Here is a 25,021-nt window from a genome sequence, read left to right on the forward strand (position 1 = left end):
TGAGTGGGAATATATCTTAGACCATAGAGGGTCTCCAGCTCAGAACCACCACCCATTGCTGAATCCAGATGTGCTGGTGAGAGAGAGTCACCATCCTTTTTTTTTTTTTTTTTTGCCTCAAAGTAGCAAGTTATTAAAAGATCTGCTATGTAAAATCTTTGGGTTATCCCATCTGGTTTTGAGACAGGTTGAGGATGTACTCACACCAGCACACCTCCAAGAGCAGCAATTTCTGGGCAGGAGAGATGGAAGTGGCTGAAGTCAGTAGCCTTTTCCATTGATGGAAGGATCCAGAAGAAAATAGCATGTTATCACCCAAGAGAAAAATATCATCAGCAGCAGAAACGGACAGAGTCCTATAACCATCACCACAGCTCCCAGTTCTCTTGATAGCAGAAGAGAATTCTTTGCTTTATGGACGTGTACCTGTGAAATTTCAATGCGTTGGAGCACACACATATTTGAGAGGGTGAGGATCCCTTCCATCACAAGGAAGTGGCTAATTTTGCGTCCCCCTGATTCAAGCAACTATGGTGCTGGTGGTTTTAGAGTCAGCTGAATCTGGCCCAGAAGCAGCAAGAAGCCAGGGCTTCACAAACGTGGTTTACAACTGTTCTGCCTTGTAACCCTGAAGTTATAGGAAAATAACTGGGAAAATAGAACATGACCAGACTAGCCGCCCTAGGAAAAGATACACAGCCTGATCATGTCCTAGCTTAAGGTAAGGAAGCTCACAAGGAATTTAGACCTTAATATCTTCCACAGATGCTGAGAACAGTTTCACACAGAAAAAGTACAGTCTTCCAGAAACTGGTTAACAGTAAGAATATGACAACTCCATTCTGGTATGGTCAAAAGGCATTTTTAGAATACAAGTTCTAAATGAGCAAGTTCCTTTTTAATGCACAGCTATTTCTTCATTCATCCAATGGCATTTTTCACTAAAATGTCCTTTTGATTACAAACACCAAGCAAATACTTTTAGATTTATAACTTTTTTTTTTTTTTTTACATGTTTTCTGTTTTTACCTTGTAAGGATAGCTAACCCCATAACTGCCTATATGGATAAAAAACTCACTATCCAAGGGCATGAGATGAAGGAGCTCTTTTTCTTTTTTTCTTTCACAGAAATTTGGCTTCATACAGTCTATACTGTGTACATGACTGATTTACCTACCAGAATCAGCAGGGAAAAAGCAACTCCCACTAGAGGTGTTAGCTATGACTGACAACTGCAAACAAAGTTGGCTGCCCCCGCTGAAAGCCACCGTCTCCAGCAAAAGCTTATTTTTCACCTAACAGAGAAGGCTAAGCTTGGCACATATCTGACTGGGAGAATCAGACGTAACTTCAGCCACATGGCACTGCTAAAATAAAGTTGTGTCACCTGTAAAATCCTACAAAAATCACTAGTTACCTTAACAGACTAGAAATAAGCACTGCATTTTTTCCATTAGCATCATGAATTCACTGAAACCAGAAAAAACAAAAAACGTAGAAAAAGAACATTTCAAAATAGCCCCTTAGTTACACCTTGTTTTAACGGAACCCTTCAGGTTTGAGCAGCACAAGTGATCTCATTTCACTTTCTACCACAACTCAAGAAGGAACAACCAATAAAAATAAGCTATAAAAAAATACAGTAAATCAGAAATCCATGTAAAAAACATACACCTGTATCAAGGAGCTCAGTACAACTTAAAGCACCACTCAAAATTAAGTACCATACATGTTACAGTACATTCCATTTATTTTGACAATTTAAGGCTAAAATAGGTACGACTCCCTTATAGTCAAGCTTTCTTATATTTATAAATGCATACAAACATTAAGTAAATACAAATGTGTAGGTTTTTTTTTTTTATTGCTCTGAACTGCCTACCAGTCCAACGTTGAACTTTCCTAGATGTTGTCTCAGTTTGCCTTTTCCCATCGAGCTGAAGCCCTAAAATTGCAACTTATGGCACTTGTATGGTTATAGACCTTCTTTGATTTGAGCTGTAATAAATTCAAAGACATCAGAAAATATTGCCCATCATTGCAAACGTTGTAACATAGTTAAGTAAACAATTGTCCATACGATACGTAACAATTCACCACAAAGATTACTTCTGCAATTCTTCAGGAAGGATTTTCTTTTCAAAATAATAGGTCTAACCAAGCGGCAAACAAGACAACCAGCAAGAAATGATTGACTAGTACCAGTCTAACAGACTGAGCTTTAAGAAAAAAAACAAGCTGAATATGTGCTCCAAAACAAAGAGCAAACTTTTCTTCTTGCTCACAGAGCAATTATGTTTCCTAATTATGTAGGGTAATGCTCCTCATTCCACCAGTGCCAAATTCTTTGACTGTAGCTTGTCCATTTCTTGTCCGATATTTCCTTCAATGGTATCACACTGGGCAAGAAAAGCCTGAGAAGAAGAAACAAACAAGTGTTAGCAGGGATGCAACTACAGCAATAGCAGGCTGCTTCATACGAACAGAAACTCAAGTTTCCATCATGAACATGAAGATGCCATTCTGATGACTGCCTTTGAGTTCAGTTCTGATATTGGTCTATTAACAATTTTGTTTACCTGGAATCCAACAGAAACATAGTATTTGATAAAGCAACAAGGGGGCTGCCCATCCTCACCAGTCCTGCCACCGAACTACTTCAAAAGTTCATAATCAACATCAACAATCACAAAGGTTCAGACAAGTTAGTGATTTTACACTCCTTCCTAAAACACATGCTTCTGTAGCCACGGTTCTGTAACAATCCTACTCAGCCAAATCTAAAACAAGCCATCATTAAACCACGGATTCCTCTCTTTCTCAAGACTACAGGACAACATGAACCCTTGTCTTCACAGTAAACAGCCAGCATGCCTGTAAAGATAGAAGGCGTTTTTTCCCAAAAAGGGTACTCCACAGTACCTTAAGCATTTCTTACAACCTGCACACAAATTCTTACAAGTACAGCAACTTAAGTACACACACAGCACTTCAGAGCCAGCAGCCCCTGGTTACCTTGCCTGTGCTGTGCCCAGCAGAGTAAGCTTCCTACCTCCACCAATAAATCCTTTTAGACCAAGTTCAACATACTCACCACAGATTCTAAGCAGACTCTCCCATGATCTATAAATTTCTTGCACTCAGTTTTGCTACAACTGCACTATACTTAACAGTCAAACTGGATATTTGTTGTTACACATGTTAAAGTGATTAATAAACTTCCATCCCTCTGAAACATCAGTCTGTTGTATGAAGCAAATGTTTCTCAACCACACTCTTGGATCATTCTTCAACCAATCCCGAGCTGACATCAGCTCGTTTCTGTAATGACTTGAGGGATGAAAAAATTAAGGTGGTAACAACCAGCTTCTTCTGGCTGTGAGTGTTTTCCTTCTGTCTTCCCATCTCTGGGAGATATGGGTGATTGCTAGCAACAGAACACAGTTAATAGTTCCACCTTGCTTTCATGAATACTTCAGAGTAATAAGCACAACTTGCCATCATTTCCTTGCTCTCGAAAAATAAATTATTTTTGAATAGTTTGGTCTTAAACCCCTTAGATTCTTTTGCAGTCCTCAAAGGGATCATAACGTACAGCTGCAGAACATTATGCCAATAAAAGTACATAGATAATTCTGATCTCTGCTCAGCAGTCTATTTTATGCTCTAACAGCAGTTCTTATACAAACCCGCGCTTATTTCTGTAATAACTTCATCCGAGAGTGGAGTTCTAAGGTTTATGGCCATACCGCTTTTAGAAAGGTTTGCTATTTTGGGTTAGGCACACAGAATCAAAAGTGTTCAGAACCCTGTGAAACACAGCTACGCCAGCAAACCATCATTTCAATTTGCATTAACTGAACTTACCTCTGTAACTGAATACAAAGAGTATACCTCATACCAAAGAGTAAACTCATACCAAACCAATCCTTTCAATTCACACATATGAATGCAAGCACATTCACAAATATTTTTCGAGAGCCTAACCTGTGACTGATGCTAGCATAATACCCATCAGAAGAGTAATACGAATGAGCATTACTATTCATTTGTGGAAGTTTGTTCTGGGGAGGAGGAGGATTGGAGGATAAATTTCAGTATTAGGTAACAAACCTTCAGGCTAAGGCCCGTGAAGACACCTGGGTCTTTAAAAGCACCATAAGATGGCGAAAACAATTGGAAAACCCCAACCCCATCAGAGCTGCTCTTCTATACAGATTTTACTTCAGACTTACAATCTATAGAAAGTTGGCACACTGCAATAGCGAGCACATTTTCCAAAGAATAGTTCTAGCAAGGTGTTTCCTAGCTCCCATAGAATACACCTTTGTATCCCGGACTCGTTCATTACTTCCAACCACAGAGATACATGAAAGAAGGAATGATTTTTTTTTTTTCCTTTTTACAATTTATCAGAATTACTTTTCATCATCATTCAGCTAAAAGGCAAACAACTAACATAAACTACAAATCTAGTGTGAAAACAGCATGTACTATGCAATTCTGTATTTTTGTATGTTTCCTTATAAAGCTATTCAACACTACTCAGAGATGTCATAAGACGTATCTAGGACAGAACAAACAGTGAAAAATCTAAGCTATAAGCAGCTATCATTTTCAACAACTCTCAGTGCACAAGTGCCCAGCATTAACGGAGAAGGAAGAAAAAAAAAAGAGGAAGACTCACCTGAACCCTTTTCACCAACCCTTTCTTTTTTAGTTTGCAATCACTGAAATTCTCTGGCAGATTCTGCAATAAAATAAACAAGTTGATGTAGCTCAATGCTGAAGCGAACATACTAAGCATACAGCAGAATTTGGCTGTATGAACGATCTGAGCCCTGTTAACAGGCATCCTGGAAATGCCATACCTACTCAGTGATGATGATTACCCAAGAAAGAATTTAAAAGCAAGTCATAAATTAAAAGAAACGATGAATACAGCAAGTGGATTGCAAACAACTGACCTAGCAAATCTATACCATGTCTTTAGGTAACATAAAGCAATAGACTTCATACACTGCTTTTGTCGTATGGTAACTCCTGCTGAGCATCATGTTCATTTTTTTCAGGAGCTATGAAGATATATTTATTTCTTACAAACACATTAACTCAATCACTCGCTATCATTAGAGCACATCATCAGTAACGCAGGCATTGCTAGTCTAAGCATCATGTCTGATCTCCTCTGCTATCTCTTCATGTTACATGCTGACATTCCTTTTACTTTGATTCAAACTGCATCATACTCCTTCCACCCACTACATTAACGTATGTCAACTGAGTGATTGCTGTACGCTTTGTCCTTTTGAAATGACGCTAAATTGAAGAGTTAGTGAGGAAGCATGCTCAGGTTTATGGTGTTTTTCTGAAATGAGCAAAACACCTCTACAGATGATTATTCTTACCTAAAAACCTTATGCTCCTATTCTGTGAGAAAGAAGTACCTTTGCAAGTAAGTTATCAGGTTAACTCCAAGTTTCACAAGGTAAATTCTACTACAGAAGCCTGTTGTGTGTGTGTTACTTTCTTCATTTGTGTAATGCCACCTTATTTCCTTTGGATTTACAGCAGAAGGTAGGTTCACAAGCTGTTACTGCATTTTCAACAATGGTCTAAAATGACAACTCCTTTTAACTACTGGCATAAGAAATTTAAATTGTCCATTTTAAGAAGCTACATCACTCTTCACAAAGTATTTTCTAGCACTGTGTACTACAGGAAGCCCTTGCTCACTGCAACATGCTAAATCTGCATGTTTCCTCCTGCAAGATGTTGTGAAAAGATTCTATTACGTGCTTTATTTCAGAAACTGGATGCTCCAAAGACACAGGAAAACATTTGAAAAGTTAGTTTAAAGCTGTGGGTGACTACTCTTCAAACACCAGTTCTAGTTCACAAATAAAAATGAAGGCCTTTGGACTATTTATAGCTGTCTCAGGGAAAAAGAAAAAAAAGTTACGAAAATATTACAAGGTTGCATAAAGCATTGTAAGGGATCTTAGAGATAAATTCTTTGTTTTCAACAACACAATTCACTTTTTAAAAGAAAAAAAATAATCACAAGAAACATTTAACATAAAGAGCGTATTTGATGCACACTACTTTGACCACATATATGTAATAGCCTGAAAGAACAAAGATCAGTTAGACCTAATTACTAATAGCTGACTTTCAACAGAAAATGAAGATGCTATCACACTGTCACAGAAATTCTTCTATACCTTGAAGTTTTCCACAACTTGGAATTTCTTAATAATCAAAGTCAAAATGAAATTATGCACTAGCTCAGTTACATCACCTTTTTCCCTTTGCTGAGCACTAATCTCAGGATGCGCTTTCTGAAAGACTATGGCCTGTGCAAGTATTCCTACCACCTGAAATAGCAAATTAACAGTTTTCTATCATCAGAATAGGCCCAAGTTAGCTTTCCCTGTTCCCTGTCTGTTAGCAGACAGGGAATTCAACCTGGGCTATCAAACAATCTGTTTCAAAAACAGATATTGGTAACTGAAGGAACCTTTGAAGTCGGAGTGTATAGAAAATATTCGGACTATTTATATTTTTGACATCATTTTTCAAAACTGTTCTTAATTGTATCTATGCATACAAACTCCTATATTTACTTATATACCCTCATAGCCGTGTTTTTGTTTTGTTGTGACCTTGTCAAGCCCTTCACAGAGACTTGGAAGACGTAAATGTACTAACTTATAAAGCTGCTTAAAGGCGTTTTGCAATCAAATTAGTAAAGTTTATAAATTTTAACATCAAATTAAATCTCACGGTCTCTCTGTTTTACCTTAGTCAGCTTACGTCTCCTCTCCAGGAATACGTTGTCCAACTATTCAGGGTTTAACAGGTGAAGCTGGCAATAAACCTTAAGTCACAATAACATTTCAATATTTAATTAAAATCAAGTTTAATTTAAAATTTTAAAAAGTAGCAGCTTAATCTTAGACAGTGCTTATGCACAATACACTGTATTTCAGTAGGTTATTATTATTATAATTTATCATTAAATAAATTGGTAAATTAGGTAAGCACATCATGTTGACACTGCAACACCTTAGCAGCTTCTTTAGAAGTAACTGTTAAATGTCATGCTTCTGATTCATACTAAAAGATTTAAGCATTATCATCATGAAAAGCTTATCCAATGTTTGTTTATCCAAACACATGAGAAGATTTAGTAGTAAGTTCTTATCGCTCCAAGAGTAAGTGACAGAACTTTACAGAAGCTGGGGAATTGTTTGCTAACAGCACGTTAGTTTCAGAGTATTTCCTTCTTTTAATCTTCAAAACATTAATTTAGTATTAGCAGTGACAAGGAGACAGTGGAAAAAAGCTTCTTCAGAACAGCACAGTAATTTAAGTTTTACAGAGGAATTGTAATCCAAAAATTCCTCAAGGGGGATGGGCCACCTAAATACAACTTTGAGTCACTAAAATTATCAATGTCCTCAGTACAAACACATTCAGTCTGACAGAAGATTTGCCGTTAATTTATGCAAGCAAAATGAGTGACTTGTATTTCAGAACAGAAAGATTTTTTCTGTTTTCAGAGCACTATGTTCTCTGCAATGTCATCTTTCCAGATTCCACATCTGCCATTTAATAAGGAATCGTGAGAACAAAGTACTCACTCAGATTGCAGTATTCATTTTTTATTTTTTAAGAACTGTGTTTAAGTCAAGCATTTTCTATGTTCTGCTTGCAGAGATTTGCAGTAAGTATTGTGATTTGACTTTTACTCCTTGACCAAACGCTTTAGCTGCTGAAATAAATGCATTGCTGTTGATGCACACAGATAAATCTTCAACTGCTGAACACACCTGAATTAGTATTCCTCTTGAAAAAAAAAAACAAAAAAATGTGGCTTATAGAAAGGCCCAACTGCCTTCAAAAATGTGTTAAGATACTTACAAGATCCATCCACCTGTTCTGTAGAAGCAGTAGCCGTTTTAAACGAATGTTTAATGTTAAGATGTTTAAGTTACAGCTACTCTACCCAGAGGCATCCCTTCAAGACTGCACTTACACTCTTTTGGTGGTGATGACACCATATTTTTTCTCACTCCCATACTGTATGACTGCCACTTCCTAACTGTGCGCTTTTAAATTCGTATTTCATAAAGAAATGGAGCCTGGTAAAAAGAAGTATTAGTTCCAAACTAAGCTTGTCTAATTATAGAGCCTACATCCTAACAGTAAGAGGGCAACACCCCTAGAATACAGAAAACAACATGCAGGCTTCCTCAGCCTTAGCTCTCTGTAATCACACAAACCTCATTTTGTATTGAAGTAGATTGCTTGGATCAATCAAAAACCTGTATGATGGCCAAGACAATTTAAAGAACTTTCACAACAATTCTGCCAAGGAAAGAAAACTGCAACATTTACCAAGTGAGTTGCTGGTCTGCTTCCTTTCTACAGTTTATCCATGCTTCTGTGTTACCAGAAAATAGTTCACTCAATCTCCGTTTCTTTTTGTTGTTTTGTTTTAAATACCATATAAAACAGTGCTGAGATACAGATTAAGTACTTCAGGGAAGTTAGACACTTTTCTGCTTTGAATTTCTGTTTATCACTTTTAACCATGCCCCTTACCCCTCAGTGGAGCCCATTTATTATCCATATCTCATTACCATTTTGTGCTGCTACCTCTGCATGCTGCACAACTACAGTAAAGCTAAGGAATACCTCATAAAGTTGGTAGCCCGATGTGCTGTAGGATCAGTACACTGAATGGCTGCATTTTATGGAAAGATTCCATACAACTATACAAGATTTCACAGAAGTTTCTCAGAAGTTCAGTTTTCATGACAAAAAACAGTCTTTGTATGCTAACACAAATAAATACAAAGTTTGGTATGTATAACATAGCTTCATTCACTGCTGTGAAAAGCCTCACTTGTATTTCTTGCTTTAAAAATGTGATGTTTATCAATGCCATACGCTCTTATAGGTTCTTCACTAGAAGTAACAAACAACTATTACAAATATGAAAAGCTATCAGTCATAATTAGTTTTAGCTCTGGCTGTTTAGCTCAGATAAAACTGAGGAACAGGGACTCCACTAATTCCTAAACTTAAAGATGTCTGTAAGACTTCTAAAATCTTGTACTAAACCTGGAAACCCAAAATACTCTAGATAATACAGGACGAGGGATAAAATGATAGATAATAGCACACTTTCTATTTAAGCCAGGGAAGAAATATGAAAATCAAAAGTTAACACAGGAAATTTAGCTTGGGTTAACTAGGAAGCAGTGAAGAGGGTTTTTCGAGGCTGCCTGCCTCCTTCCAGAACTATAAACCAAGTACTGACTTTCTTCTAAACAGAACATAGTACCAAAAATTGAAGGGCTCATGAATATGCGTTAATCCCATCCACATGAAAGAGATGTCAGATTATTGCTATTTTATCAACAACACATAGTAAATCTGCTACTTCAAACAGGAATCAGTTATATGAAGTCTACGTTTAACAGCAAGGCATTTTCCTTTATGTGAGGCAGAAAAGGAAATGGAAATAATTATAAGCTAAGTATTTTAAAGTCTTAAAATTAAAAAAGAATATTTAAGAACTGTTAACTAAAACAACCAGCAAAGGCTAATTTATCCACTCAAAAGGAACAATATGAAAGAAGAAACTAAGTTGACAAGCTCTGCAAAAATCCTAGGAACATCCATGTTGTATAGCATCTGCAGACAGCCAATTCTAATTATTACTCCATGGTTTGCTGCTGAGTGTTTTCAAAACATCTGGCCATTCAAATTCCTTTGGTTCACCAACTATAGGCATTTGCATGGAATCTTTCTGATATAAACCCATAAAGTGTCACTGCAAAGGCATGCAAAACTATAGAAAAGCAGCCTTGTTTTTCTTTAGAGCAGAAGGTTATGATTGTGATACGCGAAAGAATGATATAATGAAGTTGCAGACAGTGACCCAGCAAGCACGAAAACAGAATAACAAAATACCCCAGCTGCCACAATCTTCCATATATCTCTGCACAAATTCCTCATTCTCACCTAGCTTTCAGTTCCTGCACGATACAGGCAGACACACTGTACTCTGGGAAGATGCTGTAAGGTTATGATCCATTAATGACTGTGAAGCACTTGGACACACCTTGGATTCACTTTGGATACACATTCCAAAGAAAGAATTTAGTCCTCAATATGCAGGCACCTTGAACAAGAGTACTGTCAGTCCGTATACAACTGACCAGAAAATTATTCAGTCTTCACAACCGCCTTCTCCTTATGCAATATAGCAAACAGTGTGCTTGAGATGTTTTGTTTTTTTCCAGACCTTTACTGTTACCATGAAGTTTAATGTTAAAGTTTGCCAAGACAAACTAAAAGGGTAAAACTTAAGTAAAGGATACCCAATTTCATGTAGTCTTAGCAGGCTGCTGCCTCAAATGAAGCTCTTCTGTAGAATGGGGATGCATACACAGGCATTAATGTCACCATTTAGAAACAGATGTTGCCAAGTAGACTTTTGGAGACATACAGGGGCAAGAGCTGGATATTAAGAAAAGAATGAGCAAACCAATTAACTAGTTTTCAAAGCCAAAATAAATTTGTTAGCATTTTAAAGTATTAAATAAATTAGAAGAAATATATCTTCCTAAAATTCTGTTGCGATTCGATCCTTTTCTGCTGTTATTTACTTACAATGGCATCAATCTGCTCCAGGATCTTCATGAACTGCTCTGCAGTTCCTTTTATCCTCTTGTCAAGCTGTTTTAGAGCTTCTGCTTGCAGATCCTTTGCCAAAAATCCCTGGTAAGGAAAAAAGAGGGCAGGAAAAAAAACAAAATTCCACACCTTACTGAATGATCAGCTTGGAAAAAACATCTCTCAACATGCCACACCAAAACAAGACCTACTATTTTGGTAGTTTCAGGTACAAAGGGGACTCCAATCTTAATCTTTATTCAATTACTCTGTACAATCAAGGAAGCCTAGCAGATCTTACTCGTTAAGAGATTAAACAAAACTCAAAGTAAGAGGTATTCTTCTTTGAGCTCTGGTATAATCCTTTCTGTTTTTCTAGATCTATAAAATATCATTTATTCAATATGCAACAATATTTACTTTTTTACAGTGCCATACATTTCTCCATTTTGGAAACTCAAAAATGGCATTTGAAATTCAGAAAAAAATTATTCTATAATAAAATATTTTTACAATTACATTATTATTCAACAGCTAAGAGGGACAGCCTATTACTTACTACACAAAACGTTTAGAAGATTGTGTATGGGGTTTTTTTTGTTGTTTGTTTTTATTATTTAAATATATACCTACAAAACAGTTTTGTAAAGATATAAAACGACAAAAATCCGGCATACCTTCTGGATACTTGTGAACTCTTTATTAACTTCCTCTAACTTATTAGCTATTTGCTCCACTGACTTCTCCAGATCTTTTAACTTCTTTAATTCAGCCTCTTCTTCTGGACTGTTCTGTGTATTGAAAAGGAAAATATCCACAACTACTGAACAAAGAGTCACTATGCAGCTGAAGAGCAGGAACAGTGGTGAGAGAGACATAAAGGCTTTTGTTGACTTAAACCACGTACTGCACTGTGGTTTTCCTTTTCATACTTTAGTGCCTATCAAATAAACTTTTCTCCAAGCTTACTAACAAATACAGTTAAAGTGGCAATGTATATAAACACATTAAAGGATACAAATTTGAAGTGAAAAACAAAAGTGCAAACAGTTTTTCCCTTGTTATTTTACTATTTTGTAAGTAGAGGTAACTTGGTATCAGCTGATACAACCTCATACTCCACTTGGCAAAGCCAGTCACAAGTCATTTCACTAGAAATAACTCAGCAGGATCAGTAGCAACAGCTTTTTTTTTCCCCCCACCAGAAAAATAGGAGGTTCAGGGAGGTTCAGGAGCAATCAGAAGTAACATTAGGCAGAAGTCTGTCAATAATGTAATTTCACAAATGTAGAGCTGTACAAGCTGCAGACTTATTTGCAGTATAATGTGAGAATGAACTCAGCTTTGTGGGCAGGTGAACAAGATTAGTTTTATGCTGTAAGCAGTGTCTGTGTTCAGAGGCTGAATAACAGGAAATAGGATAATGCACAAACAATGCAATTCTGAAATAACACCAACCCTTTTTCCAATCAACATGACTTTGCAACCGTTTTTAACACCAAGTGCTGACAATGGTTGTTCCAATTCTTTCAGAGACTTTCCTAAACAGAAAGGGAGAGAGGGAAAAAATAGTTAAAATAATATTAATTACAGTTAGTGGCATAAGAACGTCTTTTTAAAGACATTCAAAACACGGACACCTGAAAGCTACTACAATGAAACATCTGTAAGAAACGCTGACAGATTTACAAGTTACCTTTGTATATAAGTTTCTGAAAAGGAACTGGGACACCAGTGACTTGTTCAATAAGTAGAGCCATGTCTTGTAGTGTAGGTTCACTATCTTCCTGTGGTGAAGCAACCTGAATACTGTGTTTTTCATTGCCTAACAAAAAACAAAACAAAACAAATGAGAACAAAAAAAGAGTAATACTTACCATTACCTTGAAAATATCAAAATATCATAGGGAATCAGTTTCTAATAATTGTTTCCATTAACACAGAAAACTCTCAAGTCAGCGACTCCCTCGTATAATCTTAATTTTAAGTGACAGGATTCACAGAATCATCTAGGTTGGAAAAGACTTTCAAGATCCAGCCATCTACCTGACCTACCAAGTCCCGGCAGTAAACCATGCCCCTTAATGCCACAATTACCACTATTCTCTTGCAACTTTCTAATGTATTTTCTTCCTTTTAGAGTGACTTACTTCTGCTGAAAACCTTCTTTTCCTTTCTAATAACCCGAAGAGTTGGGTCAGGAGCATCCTACCAGCATAACGATCCTGCTATGCATTATTCTCCATTTCTTTTTAACAGAGCATATGACCTAGATAACCCAGAAGCTAAAGCATGAAAGTCCACAACTTTATGATCTGTTTCACTTCCTAGTTATAGGAACTTCCAATGGTGTAAGTCTTGGGGAATCTGAAACAATTTATGCTACCTTTGTTCCCCAGTCCTAATACACGTGAAGCAAGTTCTCATAGTCCAAAGACTACTTCTGCCCAAAACATTGCTGATAAGCAGCCTTAGCCGTCTTGAGAAGTCTCATCCAGACTTGAGAAGTCTGTGGTGATTTTACCCAGATGGGCAGCTGAACTCCACCACAGCCACTCTCTCACTCCCCATCCTCAAAGGAAAATGGGGAGAAAATATGATGAAAATGGCTCAAGGGTAGAGATAAGGACATGGAGAACACTCAATAATTATCGTCATGAGTAAAACAGACTCAGCACACGGAGATTAATAAAATGTATTGCCAATTACTATCAAACTAGAGAAGTGAGAAACAAAAAGCAAACTAAAACCACTTTCCCCCAACCACCCTCTTCTACCTCCATTCCCACAAGCAGTGCAAGAGAATGGGGGCTGCGGTCAGTCCCTGACTGATGCTTGGTCTCCGCCACTCCCTCAGGGTCCCTCCCTGCCCCTGCTCCCCGTGGGGTCCCTCCCACGGGATGCCGTCCTTCCCCAGCTGATCCCACACGGGCTGCCCACAGGCAGCAGCTCCTCAAGCACTGCTCCCACACGGCTCCGTCCCACAGGGTCCATCCATCCATCCATCCCCCAGGAGCAAACTGCTCCAGCACGGGTCCCCCACGGCTGGGCGGCAGCTCCCCCCAGACCCCCTGCTCCTGCGGGGGCTCTCCACGGGCCGCAGCCTCCTCCAGGCCACATCCACCTGCTCCACCGGGGGCTCCTCCACCCACGGGGGGGCTGCAGCGTGGACATCTGCTCCATGGGGCACCCATGGGCTGCAGGGGGACAGCCTGCTCCACCGGGGGCCTCTCCCTGCACAGCCTGCAGGGGAACTGCTGCTGCCTGCCTGGTTCCCTTTTGGGGCCGTCTGGAGCTGGCTCTGCTCTGACATGGGGCAGCTGCTGGGCTCTGCTCACAGAGGCCGCCCCTGCAGTCCCCCTGCTCCCAAACCCTTGCCATTCAAACCCAATACACTGTCACCTTCCGCTAATGGTTCCTCCTACTCAACCTCCCTAAAATTACTTGCATGCAAACAGCAGGAATTTCTTAGAAGAAAAGAATATGTCAATTAATCTCTGCATCGCAACTGATCCATAACCTCTGCTCCCACACATTTAAGGTCTGTCAATCTGAAAGCACCCACAGGAATCAGCCACCACTGGCTCCAAGGGAAATTAATTTCTTTAGTTCACAGGAAGAGAAAGCTCCGGAACAAATACCAGAAGGAAAACTATTCTTACACCACTAATTTTTAAGCACATTAATCTTTTGCAAAGCAGAGTGCTAGAAACATCAATTTTAAAATGTTCCCGTCCGCCACAGTCACATGACAAGCTATGCTGAGGCCATAAAAGCTTGCAAACTCCCAACAGCATTTTTAAATGGTTTTAACATCAAAATAACACTATACCAACTCTCCCTGATACATTTGCCATAAACAGACCTTCCCAATTTGCCCAGTTAAAAAGAGAAAACAGTAACAACAATAAAAAAAGAAAATTTCAGTCCTAACCTTGGTGTATTTCAAAAGGTTGTTTTGAGACACAGAAGAAAGAAAAAAATAATAAAAAAAATTAAAAAAATTAAAAAAACAGCAAATGGAGAGGAGAATAGCTGAAGTTTGCCTAATAATAGAAACTGCTTTAACAACAAATTCTGAGTACCACTTTGGGCAGACTGTAGCACAAGATATCATGGCTTATCCATGATATCAGTAAGTGAAAATACTAATTTAAAATAATGACTACTGTAAATCTCCAAAATCTTTTAAAAAACAGCATCAATTCAATGTCTTGCAGATTGTGAAGTGATGCATGTGGATCTGCTGTTGCTCCTTCCTAACCTTTATTTCCATCTTTCCCGACATTCACCCTCGCACACATACAACTTTAATAAAAACGCCTGTGCAAAGTAGTAACAGCACCTGACAGCAACCAGAAAATGAAGTCCAAGATAAAGTGTGCCTACTGTTTGTTAATTATTAATAGCAAAGTAATAACTAGGTAATAACTGGAAAGATAGAAGCACACTCAGATAAGGCTGTTGGTGAGCCTCCCAGATCAAATGGAGCTCTCTGAAGGCATCAGTGAGCATAGGAATCATGATGATCCAAACAGATTACTCCACAAAGTGCCTCACCACCAAAAATTCTTAGATAAAACTGCCAAGTGATAAAGGAAACATTTGCACAAAATAATGGGTCAAGCATAACAGTTCAAAAACAGGAATGAGCAAATGAAAATAAGCAACGAGCTCTAAAGGTGGAAAGAATGGCACCAACGTTGTGCAAAAAGGACAGGAGCAGAGCTCACTGTCTGATGATTAAAAAATAACCCATAAATAACTCTCAAGTTTTGTGAACAAAACCACTGATGAAAATACCACTGATTTTATATTCTGCTATTCTCAGTGTTCCTCCTACTGCCTAACCTCAATCCACTTCATTAACCACAGTATTTTGAAGGAGTCCAGGCTACCGTTACCTTTTTGCAGTCACCTTCTATGTGTATTTGCAGAGTCAATCACACCTTCCTTTCCACTTTCCTCTCCCCCCTCCTACTTCTTTTCTCCAGAAAAAAAAAGTTCAGTTGTTCCAGCATGCCTTTGAGTAACGTTTCACCAGATCAGTGCTCAACTGCTGATCACAGAATCACCGAATGGCCGAGGTTGGCAGGGACCTCTGGAGATCATCTGGTCCAAACCCCCTGCCGAGCAGGATCACCTAGAGCACTGTGCGGGATGGCATCCAGGCGGGGTTTGAATATCTCCAGAGAAGGAGACCCCACAGCCTCTCTGGGCAGCCTGTCCCAGTGCTCCGTCACCCTCCCAGCACAGAAGTGCCCTCATATTGAGCCGGAACCTCCTGTGCTCCAGTTTGTGCCCGTTGCCTCTCATCCTGTCGCTGGGCACCACTGAACAGAGCCCGGCTCCATGCTCTCCACACCCTCCCCTCAGACATTTATACACATGGATGAGGTCTCCCCTCAGTCTTTTCTTTCTGAAGCCAAACAGCCCCAGCTCCCTCAGCCACGTCCCCTCATCATCCCAGGAGCCCTCCTCTGGACTCGCCCCAGTAGCTCCATGTCCCCCATGTGCTGGGGACCCCAGAACTGGGCACAACGACCCCTTTCTCTCTAACATCCACTCTTTTCTTTTGCAATCTCGCCTTTTCCCAACCAAAAACCCTTCAGTTTACGCAGGAAATAAGACGAGGGTCCCGCGGGCAGCACCTGCCTTCACACGCCGCGCTGCCCACCACAAGCCCTGCCACCCGCTCCCACAGCACCCTCCCGCTGCACCCGCACCACCCCACCGATAAGGAAAATAACGGTAAATAACGGAAAATAACGGAAAGCCCCCTTTTTTTTTTTTTCCCTTTTCTGTTGGAGCCGCTCGGGCGACCCAGGTGGACAGAGAAGGCGGGGAAGACACCGCCGGTCGAGGAGACCCCCTGGCTCCGGCTCCGGCTCCAGCCCCCATCCCGCCCGCCGGCGCCCCCCCGGCAGCCCGCGGCCCTTACTGTAGGTGACGGTGACCGTAACGGCGGCCCCGGGCGCCGCCATCTCGCAACCGCCTGCCGGGGCGCGCGGCCGGCGCGTCACTTCCGCCCTGCGAGGGCTGGGGAGGCGCCATGTTCCGCCGGGCGGGCCCCGCCGCCATTTTGTGCCGGCGGTTGGGCGGGGCGGGGGCGGGGGCGGGGGAAGGGGCGGGGTAACGGCGGCACCAAAGACGCCACACAAAGGGGTCGGCTGCTCCAAGTGATTTTATGTCAATAAAAGAATACATCAAGTTAACGAGAACCCTATTTGTGTTACAGCGTCGAAGGTTACAAGTTACGATAGCATAAAAGTCTCAAGGCTGAAGTAGTTTAAAAACGTTTTCGGTTCTTTTTATCAAATAAGCGTTAAGGGAGCTATTTTACACAGAGAAAGCGGCAACATACAGCCTTAGTTTCACGAAGTCAGAACAGAACTCAGCAATGAACAGCCACCACTATTCTTCACGTACGACTTTGTCCATGAGACATGGGAAACCAAAATCTACCGGACCGACTGCTTCCACTGAAGGAAGCTGTGCCAAGTTTTTCCATTAATAGAAAAGTCAGTAGTAGAACAGCTTTCTTCAAAGAAAGACCACCACCAGCCAGCCATATTGCATTCTAGGGTGTAGTGATATTAAGGTTACACTGGAAGGACAAGTTCTCCAGGATTTTCAAAAATAATAATAATAATCTTAATTTGATTTGTAAAGTGTAGTTCATTATATCCATTGTGCTTTTGGAACGTTTATGTTGCAGGAATCTTTGGCAATCCAAATTCATCCACCAATACGCCATCCTGTAAGAAGGAAAGGAAGATGAACAGGTTAACAATTCCCAACCCACCAAAACATATTGCAAAAGTTTCCTTACAATATTAATTGTGACATATCTGAAATTGTCAACACCGCTGGAATCAAAGTAAGAGCACCAGTGTTGTTCCTCAATAAGCTATACTAAAGTGCAAATATACAGAAGATTTTCTTCTATTTTTAAGAATAACTACAGTAACAGCTGTAATGGTATGCTTAAGTTCTACTGTCTAACTGCTGATGTTAGACAGCAGTTCCAAAATGCCATTTTAGCTCCTTAAAGTGTATTATATGCATTATATATACACAGCATCTAAAACAAACTAGATATTAAACAACATTTCTACCGAAAATATTATGGATTACAAAATATCAAGGATTCCTAATCAAGCAACCCACGTAAATTTGATTAACTCAAAAAATATACATAATTTGCTTCTAAGGAGCAAAGGACTCACTTTGTTTTTTGTGTCAACAGGAGTGCCCTCTGGGATTGCTGGAGCAGACGCAGCTTCATCTAAGTAGGAATTGTCTTCATCAGCCAAAAGCTCATCACCCAGCGCATCCAGTTCTGAAATTCAATTAATTTGGTTGAAAAATTATGCAAGGAATTCCTTTTGCAAAAGAAGAGCTGTTCTTAAAGAGAAACAGGATTCATACTGAATGCTTACACTCATACTGACATTCCTTACTTAGCCAGCCATCAGGAATACACAAAGACTTGCATGCGTGCACACGCACACAAAGAGAACGTTCTTTTCTTCACTGATACCGTAAATATTTCTTTCACAATTGTCTGATATTTTTCTTACTGCACTTGAAAGAAATGCAGCTTTTAAGTTTAAAAGAGTGGTGTGGCCAATGAAACTAAAATATGACTACTTCCCTCTCCATTTTCCTTACCTGCTTCCAAGTCATCTTCATCAATCTCTGGTGTTCCGTAGCTACGACTCAGTGCTTCCTGGACTTCATTGGCTTCTTCCATCATATCCTCCAACTGATCTTGTATATCCTGAAGCAACACAAAATTTCAACTGGTCCACATTTAATAGTTTCAGATGAATTTATCAGATCTTAGTCAATTGTTTAATAATTCCAGCATACAAGACACTCCCTTTTTTTTAATCATTTTTTGAAGCAGCGTTCATACAAGTCAAGACACATGCATTCAGTACTATAGCTTGGTCTTAATTGCTATTAAAATTCTAATAAATACTGTATCAGGCAGAAAAAGAGGAACCTAGCAAGAACATCTCTGCAAAACCTTGTTTTTCTGTTTTTCTTGAGGGGCCAGGGAGGAGGACATGACATGACAGTGAACATTCTTCAGGGTGAACTGAAAGTCTGCAATAACCTACCCAGAGCTCAGCATTATCTTGAGCAGCAGGAGAGAATAAATCTAAGGACTAGCCTAAGTTATGCCACAGCAAAATTGAGAAGATACTTTGGCATGACTTAGGTGCAAGTAAGGAGGAGATACATATATATAAACAGCCCAGGAAAGAACTTGGAGGAATTCAGCAATGGCATTTGATAAGAGTTTAAGTGCAGCATACTTGAAAATATTTAGAAGTTCTTATGTTTTTAAACAGCATTTTAAACAGCATTTTCTGAAGACAGGGCCAAGCCTTGCACACCTTTTAAAAGCGTTTAAAAGCGTTTATTTTATGTCTATTTACTTTTTAAGTCAGGCACTACCATAAAGTAGGGGGAGCAAAGGACTAATGTGCATGTAAGGGTAGCAACATGGAGGGGGTGAAAGGAGGCCAAAGAAGCCATAGCAGGAAGTATTCACTAACATTTATGCTGCAGTGCAGAGGAAAGGAACATAGAGATTAAAGATTAGCCCAGCAAGGAAACACCGATACGTATAACAACGCCAACAACTGATTGTGCAGTACCAGAGAAAGAAGGAAAGAATTAAGATGATGGTCCCATGAAGGGAAGAAAAAAAGAGTCAAACATAAACCAAAGCAAAGTTACATAATTACAAATCATCATGAAGTTACACAGTTACAAATCATCACTATTTTAGTGCATTGCTTCTGTCCTTTAAACTATAGAAGCTCACCTCTATTTGATCAATTTTGACTTGCTTGTAAGCTTTCTTCATTTCTTTCACTCCCAGTTTCATTGCATCAACCTAGAATAGAGTGAAACACCATGCTTGTATCTGATGTAACACACACAAATTAAACAAACATGAGAGTAATATCCTGGTACCGTTGTCTTTGTATCTTTCAGTGCCTGAATGGTGTAATTCGCTTGTTCCATATTAAAAGACTGCTGTGATAGATTATCCCGCTGCTGTTCATACCTGTTAAAAACAACGCAAATAACAGCTTTAAAACACCAGTATTTATAGTCACAAAAGAAAATCTTTTTTTTTTTAAACTTGAAAAATCAGAAGTAGTCATCTGCTGACAAGTACAGTTGTTCTGTTTTCTTTATTATTATAAACAATCACAAAATAGTTTCACAGAAATCTGACCATTACACATTTCCATGTATTTAAAGCTGAAAAATCTACTCCTAATTAAGCTTCTGTTTTAACTAATGTTGATACCATATTTGTCTAGGCTTATGCTGCAGGTGAGGCGCTTTTATGATATCATAAAAGTTTTAAAAGATGATATCATAAAAGTTTCAGTCACTGTAAGGTAGAGATACGTGCCATTGCTTACTGATGCTGTAAGCAGAATGGAAGCAATGCAGGTTATCCAAATCACAGTGGCTCTGCACTGCAGTTTGGCTGCAGAGTGGTGGGCATTGGGTGGAAAAAGGAAACTTTAATCTAACCAAATCAACAACAAAAAAAACTTTTAAAAATAAAATAGTATTTCTCTTAGAATATAAGTTCATGAGCCAAGCATAGCTTTCGTGATGGGCAGATTTAGGTCAGCTTGTCCCCATTCAACTTCATATACTAACATACAAATTAGGCTGAAATATGCTGACACTGGATCTGTAATACGCTTCTGAAGGGCTGGCTAGCTTGTTCAGCATTTCTCTTTTAAGAATGCTCAGAAACAAGAGTACTGGAAAGAAACATGGAAGTCCAACACACTCCTCCAACAAAACAGCCTCATTAACCCCAGACTGAAACAGGTTTAAACTTACATTCGCTTCTGCTTTAGCACTCTCAACGCTTTCTGCTTTACGGTATTCTGGAAGACACAATATTAATACCTTAGGAAAAGTATTTGACTGTACACTGCATTATAGTGTTTAAACTTTAATGTATTGGATTTAAACTTTCCAAAACAGTCACCAGCTACTAATGCACACTGCAACAATAGTCACGTTCAGTGTTCATCCTGCATTAATGATTAACAAAATAGGCCTGTGTGTAATGCTGCTAATAGCAAATACTTTCCAAATTTCCAGCTCTTGATCTTTTTCATAAGCAGAATATAAAGTCCAATTTAAATATCAGAACTACCTTTCATCCACGTATCTTAATGGCCAGCATGAAGTAATATTGCAAAAGGTACTTTAACGATACAAATTATATTAAGTGTGTTTATCACTAAACAAACATTTGACATGTTTATTATTGGGTACTGTGTAATTTATACATTACAAAAATTTCTACCTTACTAAACTGGGCTTTCCTAACCCTTCTCTGAATATCACAGATCTTTTCCTTTTGGCAGGTGAACAGAATGGCCTCTCCACCAGACTTAATTCAGGTAACAAAAGGAAGAAGGGAGGCATGCAAGCTACTGCTGATCGGTGGAGTTATAAGAAATAGCTCTACACTTTTGTAAGAAATAAAAGAAAACAAATAAGAAATTAAAAAAAATAAATAAGGCATTGTTCAAAGACACATTTAAGAGATGCTTCAGAATAAAAATAAACCTGCAGGATCTTATATCTCATTAGTAAGGCAAGATGCATTTCTAAGAGCCTGAAGAACTGGCTCCATCACCACCATTACGTGACAAGGGGTGCGAGTCACATCCTCTCACGCTTAAATCCCACAGAAGGCTGTTACCTTTGCAGGTCCCTCTCTCATCTTCTTCATTTGATCCTTATACTTCACTAGTTCAGCATCGAGCCTCGCGATTTTCTTGTCTATCGACTCGGCTCTGCTATCCACCTGTAACAGACGACAGGAAAACCAAGTGCATTTATTAGCATTTTATTCAGATATTGGACAGCAAAAAGAACACCCTTATCCTGATTATGCCTCTAAACAAGATATTTTTTCCCCTTTTACAAACAGCTTAAAGTTTGTTAAGGATCTGAAGGCAGAAACACCTCCTACAAGGAGCACAAGAAGCGCCGTAAGGTTTCAGCAAGCTCTGCCATTGTAACACATTCTCCTCATTTTGAGATGCTCTCTTGGACACCCAGTCAGCTCACAATGCCTGCCTGTGGGGCAGGCACTCTGAAATCTTACTGCATTTTTGGCCCCAACCCCAAGGGTAACTCCCTAAGAGACCTCCAGCAGCCAATCCTAGTAGTCCCGGTGCACTGTGTGTGCCAGATCTCTCCTTGAAGAAATATTCTCAGCCTCCTGCAGGAGAGGGTTAAAGATGGTTATCACATAACCGAGCATGGCCATAGATGCTTCTAACAGCACGCACAACTTCACAGCAAGGCCGGCCTCCTCAGCGTCAACCACCACAGCACTTCCCCGTGCACAGCAAATAAAGCTCATTAACTTTTCCTTCCAAGAAGCCTCCCAAGAGATTTGCATATAATCATGTTCCAATTATAAAGTGAGACCAATCAGTGAAAATCTACAACACTGACTTGCTATCAGTGTGTTTAAACACATATAATAATGCAGATCTTCATTTTTGTGTCCTGATGATCCTTTTAAATCTTTGTTCATATTTGCCAGAGGCATCCCAAGCAAGCATTTGACACCAAGTCTCCACTCTTTAAGAGATTAAAGTGCCTAGGCACATCTAGCATTGAAAAGGTTGTATTCAGGTTCTACTATACCAAATATTTTAATCTTAAACAAGCAAATAAGCCATCTGAGAGTTTTAAAATCTTGCAGTTTCAAAGCCTTCTCAAGATCTTCACCAGATAAAAACAGCTCTGAGACCAGCCTCCTGTGCAGGGGAAACTCAGTTATTGAGGTAAGAGTCTGCAGCGATTCTTTCAGTCAGTACAAGCAGGGAATGGAGGCAGATTCTCCTAGATAAAGAACTACACAGGACAAAAGCTTCTAAAAATAAACAGAGTATCACGCATGTACAGCCTTTCTGCTTCTGTAAAATTGGGTATGGTGTGCTGGCATCTCCACTTCTAAGTCCAGAAACAAGGGGAACAGGAGGGGCACCCAATCTAAGCAAAAAAAAAAAAAAGTGATTGTGGTATCCCAAACGCCTACTAAACAAAATAGCAGCTCATTTCAATAATAATAAAATTACACAAAAATATGAATTTTAATGTTGCTGTGCCAACTATCATTCCTTTGTTCTAGGCTGTTTCCTTCCTACTTCTCCATTAATTTGGAGTGTGTTTGTCAAAGAAGAAAAAGTAAAAAGAATGCCCACGCCACATTTCCTGATGCAGCCTTCCTCCTGCCAGCCTCATGACAGCTTTGAGTCACCCGACTGCTACGGCAGCAAGAACAAAAACCTCTGCCCCTTTCAGTGCATCGCTGAGGCAGGCACAGCAAGAGAGCGAGCAGAAACTGGAAAGGGGGAGCGAGGAAGTGTACCCATGGAGTGTAAGTGGGGAGACAGGAGGGCATCATGCAGCCAGCTGGCAGACTGGGCAGTAACAGGACATGACAGAGAAGTAGGGAGAAGTCCTTCCCGAGTTTCAGTGTTTCACATTCAGTTTTCAGCCAAAATACTGTTTAATCTGCTCCTTGAGTTCAGAAGTTTTCAACCATTTGGGTGTCTCAATGTTTGATGTTTGTCTCTTGATTCTTATGTTTGCTCTCTCACCACAATGAAGTACATTGTATGCTGACTAGCTTGGGTTCAGCCACGCTACTCTTGCATAGGCAGCAAAGAACGTCCCAACGGTAAGCACAACCACTGCCTAACCCTTGTCTTTGTTCTTTTTCTTTTTAAAATTAGCATTCAGTGACAGGGTGAGGGATCTTACAAAGTAGTTCAACTCTTTGAAAAGGTGCAAGGAAACATATCTAACTGCCAGCAAGACAGAAATGACATCACTTGAGTCTCCAACTCACACTACGCTTTTCAATAGTAACTCAAATGCAATTTAACAAAAAAAAATAATCTATTTATCCTCTAGTAGGACCTGTGCTTTGCTTACTGAAGATTTAAATATTGTGGAGAAAGTGAAAATAGAGTACGTCTTTCACAGATCAGATGGATCTCTTCATGGAAATTAACAAGACAAGCTCAGTCCCAGACTTGGAACAGGAGCTGTGTTTCTCCCCTTGCTTACAAAAATACACAGAACAGTCTTCAATTTAGCTCCATCCACAGAAAGTAAGTTGTCAAAACAAGTTAAAAAGCTAAGATGAGCTCAGTAATGATGCAGTGGTTTGGCTCACAGACTTCCTCATACCAAATACTGTGCTCAGAGCCAACACAGAGCAGATGACCAACACGGGCTCTTGACTTCATATCTTAAAAAGCACTCTGCAACTCAGAGTTACCATGGTTGCCAAGTCATCACGTGTATGAAATAAGCCTGAAACCCTGCTTCTCCTGATGCCTTGTACAGTCACATTTTCAGAGAACGTAAATACAACCAACTAGAAAACAAAATCAAAACCATGTGGAGTTCCTTGTGGTTCCTTGCCAACCACGCTTTTTTGGTAAACAATCCTAAATTCCTGGTGCTGGCGATCTAAGTAGCTGTTCAAATTACGCTTTTATTAAGTCTGAAAGTCCACTGGGGTTGAACAAGCTCCTGTTGGAGGACAGCCAGGACTCAGGATGGGAGCAGGCTGCTGTCAGGGACAACAAGACTTCCTGGTCCCCAGTTTACGTTTTCCATTTTGGCAATATCCGTGTAGATGGTAGTACCTCAGATGGCTGTGGGAGCTGTGGCCACCTACTGAAGCGTCCACTGCTAACAATGGGGAAGCCAACCCTGATTTTTGACCGAGTGCCTCACTCGCTGTTCAAACCACACAGGTTTGGAGCCACGTTTGGGTTCGGATACTGCAAGAAAGCAACGCCGATTCTTAGCCAGTAAGACAATATCCTGTGACAAACATTAACTTTGGTAGAAGCCGATTTTCCACAGCAGCTTTTTTTCCACAGCAGCTCCTGCCCGCCCCCAGCTCCCCCCCAGCCCAGCCCAGCCCCCGGCCCTCCCTGACCGTGCCGATGCAGTCGGTGAGGCTGGGCGGCGGCGCCTTGGGCTTGGCCTTGCCGAAGAAGCGGTTCATGGCGGTTGGGGCGGTTGGGGCTCAGCAACGGCCGCGGCGATCCCGACCCCGGGCTTGATCCTGATCCCGATCCCGATCGGGCCGGCCCGGAAGCACAACGCGCTCACGGCGCATGCGCACGCGGAAGTACTGGCAGAGCGGCGCGCCCTCGCTTCCGCCAGTCCTCCAGGAGGAAGAGCTGCGATTGGCCGCGCGGAGGGCGGGAGGCGCTGCCC

At 40.2% G+C, this 25,021-nt stretch overlaps 2 protein-coding genes across 6 annotated transcripts; both read right to left on the reverse strand.

Annotated features, from left to right (window-relative positions):
* Positions 1-1,733: 1,733 nt before the first annotated feature.
* Positions 1,734-16,747, reverse strand: BAG1 (BAG cochaperone 1). 5 transcript variants are annotated; one of them, XR_014690575.1, is made up of 9 exons: positions 16,635-16,746; positions 12,390-12,518; positions 12,152-12,234; positions 11,371-11,484; positions 10,691-10,798; positions 10,399-10,537; positions 6,804-6,869; positions 4,689-4,751; positions 1,734-2,415 (listed from the first exon to the last, which is right to left on the reverse strand). XR_014690575.1 is itself a non-coding variant. In XM_084511842.1 (7 exons), the coding sequence occupies exons 1-7, from the start codon at positions 16,675-16,677 to the stop codon at positions 2,326-2,328; spliced, it is 630 nt and encodes a 209-aa protein (XP_084367968.1). In that variant the 5' UTR covers positions 16,678-16,747; the 3' UTR covers positions 1,734-2,325. The 5 variants fall into 5 exon arrangements, 2 of the variants coding, with proteins under 2 accessions (XP_084367968.1, XP_084367969.1); XR_014690576.1 differs by having other exon boundaries at positions 6,804-6,881; XR_014690574.1 differs by lacking the exon at positions 10,399-10,537 and having other exon boundaries at positions 6,804-6,881.
* Positions 16,748-16,859: 112 nt separating this feature from the next.
* CHMP5 (charged multivesicular body protein 5) lies at positions 16,860-24,974 on the reverse strand. Its single transcript, XM_084511841.1, has 8 exons — positions 24,738-24,974; positions 21,462-21,566; positions 20,585-20,631; positions 19,688-19,781; positions 19,536-19,607; positions 18,368-18,476; positions 17,923-18,035; positions 16,860-17,451 (listed from the first exon to the last, which is right to left on the reverse strand). The coding sequence occupies exons 1-8, from the start codon at positions 24,804-24,806 to the stop codon at positions 17,401-17,403; spliced, it is 660 nt and encodes a 219-aa protein (XP_084367967.1). The 5' UTR covers positions 24,807-24,974; the 3' UTR covers positions 16,860-17,400.
* Positions 24,975-25,021: the final 47 nt, after the last annotated feature.

This window comes from Aythya ferina (assembly GCF_964211825.1).
Source record: "Aythya ferina genome assembly, chromosome: 2".
Taxonomy (NCBI): domain Eukaryota; kingdom Metazoa; phylum Chordata; class Aves; order Anseriformes; family Anatidae; genus Aythya; species Aythya ferina.

Excerpts from the sequence above, each read along its gene's own strand:
- BAG1 (XM_084511842.1), bottom strand. The coding sequence starts at position 16,677 with ATGGCGGCGCCCGGGGCCGCCGTTACGGTCACCGTCACCTACA. Across the intron at positions 11,485-12,151 it reads TCATGTTGATTGGAAAAAGG|AACAGTCCAGAAGAAGAGGC; the intron begins GTTGGTGTTATT and ends TTCAATACACAG. Across the intron at positions 4,752-10,690 it reads TGGAGCAGATTGATGCCATT|AATCTGCCAGAGAATTTCAG; the intron begins GTAAGTAAATAA and ends ATTTTATTGCAG.
- CHMP5 (XM_084511841.1), bottom strand. The coding sequence starts at position 24,806 with ATGAACCGCTTCTTCGGCAAGGCCAAGCCCAAGGCGCCGCCGCCCAGC. Across the intron at positions 18,036-18,367 it reads TGAAGATGACTTGGAAGCAG|AACTGGATGCGCTGGGTGAT; the intron begins GTAAGGAAAATG and ends ATTGAATTTCAG. Across the intron at positions 17,452-17,922 it reads CTGTTGACACAAAAAACAAA|GATGGCGTATTGGTGGATGA; the intron begins GTGAGTCCTTTG and ends TCCTTCTTACAG.